The 5432-nt window shown below is 44.9% G+C and overlaps 1 protein-coding gene across 2 annotated transcripts in view; it reads left to right on the top strand.

Moving 5' to 3' along the window:
- The first annotated feature begins 6 nt into the window (after positions 1-6).
- The window catches only part of SMARCB1 (SWI/SNF related, matrix associated, actin dependent regulator of chromatin, subfamily b, member 1), a 12500-nt gene continuing 7074 nt past the window's right edge, over positions 7-5432 (top strand). The window contains exons 1-6 of one of the 2 annotated variants that reach the window (XM_035890466.1): positions 7-899; positions 1452-1563; positions 2241-2270; positions 3581-3710; positions 4313-4450; positions 5115-5242. In XM_035890466.1, the coding sequence (XP_035746359.1) occupies positions 1470-1563; positions 2241-2270; positions 3581-3710; positions 4313-4450; positions 5115-5242 (520 nt within the window). In that variant the 5' untranslated portion in view covers positions 7-899; positions 1452-1469. Of the gene's footprint in view, positions 1564-2240; positions 2271-3580; positions 3711-4312; positions 4451-5114; positions 5243-5432 lie in introns of both variants that reach the window. The other variant, XM_009634898.2, reaches the window with a different exon arrangement.

Genomic DNA, 5432 nt, shown 5'->3' with positions numbered 1-5432 from the left:
TCTGCCAGGCAGCCCCAGCCGTGCTGGGACCAGTGCTCCCGGTCAGGGCGGCTCCTGGGGACACGCACGAGTACGTGGTGGAGACCAGGTCCTCGCCTGATGGCAGCCCGAGGGCCCCATTCGAGGCCCCGCTCCCTGATGCTCCACTTAGGAATTTTGGTAGCACCGCTTGTTCGGGATTTCGGGTTATGCGACGTGCCGTGAGGCGATTTAAGTCCACACCTAGGCCTTTGTGCTTAGTAGCACCACCCAAATCGGCCAGCTCCGCTTCTCAGCCTTGTGCAAATGAGCCCTGCCAACATTTTAGCACCCCCGTGTATATGCTGACACTGTGTTCGTCGTGCTGAGAGGCTGTTCTGCCTCCCCGAAGACCAGGCTCATCGACGCAAGAAACTGGTGCTTCAGCACCAGGGAAATGGTCACGGTTGTAAAGAGGAAAAAAACATTTTAGCCCTGTCCTTGATGCAAAAAGGGAATATTGGATACATTAAATTGCCAGCTGTATAGGGTGAGCAGGGGCTAAAGGCCCCTCTGCTCTCTCCTGTGAAATGTAAAGTTTGAAAGAAGAACTGTGACTGGAGTCGGCTGATCTGTGAGGTTGCCAGGCCAGGCACGTGGAAGGGAAAGCCTTTTTATCTACCATTAACTTCTGTTTCTTGATGAGCACTGTAGAGCAACAGATACGATTAAAAACTACCTGAAAATAGATGTTAAGATCAAAATGAGTCTTGTCAACCAAGGAATAAAAGCCTTATTGTGTGGCAGTCTGCCAGTGTACTACCAGTCTAAAAATTTGATTTCAGAGTCTAGAAATAGTTCTGTTGTTCAGCAAGTCCTGCTGTAGCCTTCAGCACAGGTGAGGATCTTGTGCCAGGAAGAATGGAACTGCTTTACAGCTGGTAAGTAAATTTCAAAGAGGATTATTGGCAGCAATTGCATTTTACATGTCCAAAGGATATAAAACCAAATACAAATCGCTGGGCATTTGCTGTATTCGAGCAATGTCTAGGTAGCACAGCATTTCCAAGTGAAAATGATAACTGCCAGAGCTGGGTATCTGGTTTGATTTAATTCCTACTGAGCACTGCATTGAAACAGAAATTGAAGTAAAGAAAGGTTAGGTCGCTCAAAAAGACATGAAAACAAATGGAGTTTTTCCCTATTAAATGGATCATTGTCAACGGATGGGAGGTTTTTTCCTGTCAGACTAGTGAAATAAGTGCTGACAAAAATTTTGCTTTCTGTATTGCCACAAAAATTGCAGTGCCGTGTGGTGCCAAACCCAGTGCAGTCAGTCTATCATGAAAAACAAAACCAAAAAATTCCTCTTAGGAGGTCCCTTGTATCATTACAAAGAGCTGAACTTCTCTCAGCTTATGCTAAAAATCTCTTAAATGGAAAACCAGGCCATACTGGAGCGCCAGGCCATGTCTCCACTTTTCTTCTTGTAGGTGGGAAACTACTTGCGTATGTTTCGGGGTTCCCTGTACAAGAGATATCCCTCGCTCTGGAGGCGACTAGCCACAGTGGAAGAAAGGAAGAAGATAGTGGCCTCTTCACATGGTGAGAAGATGAATAAACATTCCCAGTACTCTTTGAAATCTGAAATTTTGCCTTGAAAAACTGGCGATTCAGAAGCTCGTGCACCTTTAGGGCTGGGCGAATCACTTTGGATTGCCCCAGTGATGGAGCGCTCTGCAGTGCTGGCACTGGTAGCTCCTGGTTCAGCCTAGCAACAAACATCAACTGATCAAAAATGTTCTAAGATCAAAACATCCATCATGGCTTTCCTGGGGTTGGCTGCATTCATCACAAGGCAAAAGCCACATCTCAGAATCAGTACCCTATTCCAGGAGAGACTTTCACAGGCAAAGAGGGGCATTTTTGTCCCCTTTGTCAAATAGGCGGGAGCGTTGCAAGGATGCCCCACTGAAAATGTGCGTCTTTGCTTAACTTTGCGTCTTGCAGGGACTGAATGTTTGTGCCTCCCAGAACTTGTTGTGGTGTGTTGCTGATGTGACTGCCACAGTGAGAATATAGCTGCCTCTGCATTGTATTTGGTGGGAGACTAATAACAAGCAGTTACATTTCTTAGCCATATGACTTCTTGTACACTGTTTAGACTAAAACATAATAAAAATAAATGGTTTATTCTGGACTTATGTCTCCTTCCTCCCAAGTATCCTGCTGACCTGTTGCTTTCTTTCCTTTTTTTTTTTTTTTTTTCCCTTCCCCAACAGAAAATCAGCGGTCTCACAGTCCCAGAAGATGTAAGTCTTATCTGTGTGTTATTCTTAGCTGTGGTAGAGGAAGAATCTCTACTGTGACCTTTGGTGCTATTACAATATATATTAATGTCTGATCCTCTTCCTCTGAACTCTCCCTGTGGTCGCCCTAATTGCGTGTCCTGATCACACGCTTAACTCTTGTTCTTGTAACCTCAGCAGGACTCTCAAATGCAGATGGTCTCTGTAATTCAGCAAGAGCTGTCCTGAGGTTTCTCCCCCTTTCCCAAGTCTTATCAGCTTTTTCTATCGATCACTCCCTCTCTATTTCCTTTAAGTCCACTGAGGGTTTATTGTATCCTGGGCTTTTCCTGCCAGAAGGCTGTGGAAGAGATTTTACATCATTTTGGCAGATGTAGGTGCGCAGAGCTAAACCAAATGTCATTGCAAAGGGCAACTCAGGATAGGGAAGAATTGTTTTTCTCTTCCTCTCCTTAAGTAAAAGCAGGTCAGATTTAAAGTTGATCTAATAATTACGAGGATTTAAGGACTTTTTCCTGAAGTTTTGTTTTGTAGCATTCAATTCCATCTTTAGTAGATTTCATAACAGAAATGACCAGAGTCTATACATAAGTTGTACCCTGGAAGCATGAGATTCATCCAGTGGTAGTACCCGAGGGAAGCTCATGTAATTCTAACCTTCCCCGTCTCTGGACTCTTACTCCAAATGAAAGATGTTTTTAATAGAGTATAGACGGGGTAGCTATACAGGGTAAAGAGATATTGATGCCTTTTGCAGATCTTTGCTCTCTCACTGTGCGACCATTCCAAGGTGTCATCCTGCTTTTGTCTTTAGAATTGTATTTCTTCTCTAGACTGTGGTGGGGGTTGCCATGTATTAACTAAGACATTCCACCCCTGCTCCCAGGAAAGTCACATTTATTCCTCCTGCTTAGATGGATATCAAAACCAGATTATATTTTTCTAGTGCCAGGCACTGTGGCTGGGCTTCTGGTCACTCCAGTGCAAGTAATCTACCCCAGTAGCAGAGCATCCTGGTGTGTGAGAGAGAGCGGAGGCTTCTGGCAACTCAGAAATGGCAGTGGAAAGTTTTGTCATCTCCATTTATCCCACGTGTACAAAATGCCATGTCAAAACCTTTCTCAAAAATTAAACATCTACGAGAAGATAAATTAAGCCCATGGGACTTTTGGGGCACATGCTCATACCACTGGGTAACCTATTCCAGTCCCTCCTGTAGTAGCAGGGAGGGCTTTTCACTGTGCAGCCTATTCATGCTACCTTGCTGTGTAGTATTTTTCCATGTTAATTATTGGCATCTTTCCTGGTAATAGATCATGGCTATACAACACTAGCCACTAGTGTGACACTGTTAAAGGCCTCTGAAGTGGAAGAGATCTTGGACGGAAATGATGAGAAGTATAAGGCAGTGTCTATCAGCACAGAGCCTCCCACCTACCTCAGGTAACCAGCGTCGGTGAGGGCCAAGATGAGAACAGAGCTGCTTGGAAGATGTCAACTTGGGCAGGAAGCAGGAGAAATTGCATAAACCTAGGCCATTGTGTGGGGGGGAGCTTGCCAGTCTGTGCTGACAGCTGTTTGCAGGGTTGGGCAAATTAAGATCTCCACAGCATAAGGATTGGGTTACTGCCCACATAAAACAGGAAGGAAAACACAAGTGTTTGGTGATACAGCTCTTTTTGCAATTACTGCATTCCAGCTGTGACAGATGTTTTTCAGAGCATGCTCTCTGCACATACAGTCTTCTGGAGATGGCGCATTTATCAGTGGTGCCTTTATAAAGTATGGACAGAAAATCCAAATATGAACCTAGTATTTATAATGGTGCACCTGGATTCATATCTGATGACTAATTGTGAGCTGGAGAATGGGCTTCCCAGAGGCTAGTGTGGAACATGAGTTCTCAGTGGAACAATATTGTTGAGGGTTCCAGAACAAAATAGCAGGAGTTCATAATAGGACTTAAAAGTTTGAAATTATACCATTCCTTAAGTAGTAGCAGTGGTGCTTGGGGTCTCAGCTTAATATACAGTCTCCTTCTTCAGAGAACAGAAGGCAAAGAGGAACAACCAGTGGGTACCGACCCTGCCCAACAGCTCTCATCACCTGGATGCAGTGCCGTGCTCAACGACGATTAACAGAAATCGCATGGGCAGGGATAAGAAGAGGACATTCCCTCTGTGGTAAGACCAGCTTGCTGCTTCCGAAGAGTGGAAACGGTTACCAATGTCACGATGCACTGCCAGGGTAGTGCTGATGTGTTGTTACAACGTTGTGATTCATCTCAAACTGACAAAAGACCTGTGGGTCGCTAATTTGGACGTTCTTAGTTAAACTGTGTGTCTTGAAGCTCTTCCTTACAGTGGCCAGCCATGGCTCAGAGAGGAGGCTTGCCTTTTGTCAGGAAAATAGTTTGTTCTTTTCCTGAGGAGTTGCTACTACTTTCTGCTGATTTGCCGAGCGGTTGTCGTTTGAGGAGCCTGCAGGCCCTCTCTGTGAAGGACAGGCTGCCTCTCACTGACATATTCCAGTAACTTAGATTAATTTATTCAGTGGAAAATGCTGCTGTGGCTCATGATTAAGTTTTATTTTCCATTATAGAAGTTGAAGAAACTGAGATAAAATGTAATCCTGGAAAGCTTCCTTGTTTTATTTGCAGGAGTGTATTGTGATAGATGCAGTAAAGTGATAAACTGGTATTGGTTGCCATAGCCCTGTAGGGTTGTGCTGAGGAGTCTGCCTAAGGACTCGTCGGGGGGGTTGGAGCATGGGGATTGCTTCCCTCTAGGGATGCCAGATGTGTCACGTGCTGGTTGCATATACCATGTTGTTTGCTCTTTGTATTAGCTTTGATGACCATGACCCAGCAGTGATCCATGAGAATGCATCCCAGCCAGAGGTTCTGGTTCCAATCAGGCTTGATATGGAAATTGATGGGCAGAAACTCAGAGACGCGTTTACGTGGAACATGAATGGTATGTAGGAAGGAGAATTTCCTGAGGCTGGAGGGATGTAGTTTTATCCATCACCAAATACGAAGAGAGAACAAGCATGAGTGTGCATGTCCTTGCCCCATATACACAAAACTTTAGAGCTTTCCCACTTTGGACTGTATTCAGCTCCCATGTCTCTTAGCGAATGTTCTGCCACTTCCATGGGTTGCAG

This window comes from Egretta garzetta, unplaced genomic scaffold (assembly GCF_000687185.1).
Source record: "Egretta garzetta isolate BGI_Z169 unplaced genomic scaffold, ASM68718v1 scaffold343, whole genome shotgun sequence".
NCBI classification, from domain to species: domain Eukaryota; kingdom Metazoa; phylum Chordata; class Aves; order Pelecaniformes; family Ardeidae; genus Egretta; species Egretta garzetta.
Note: the sequence above shows the minus strand (reverse complement) of the source record. Positions and strands in the feature narration are given on the sequence as shown.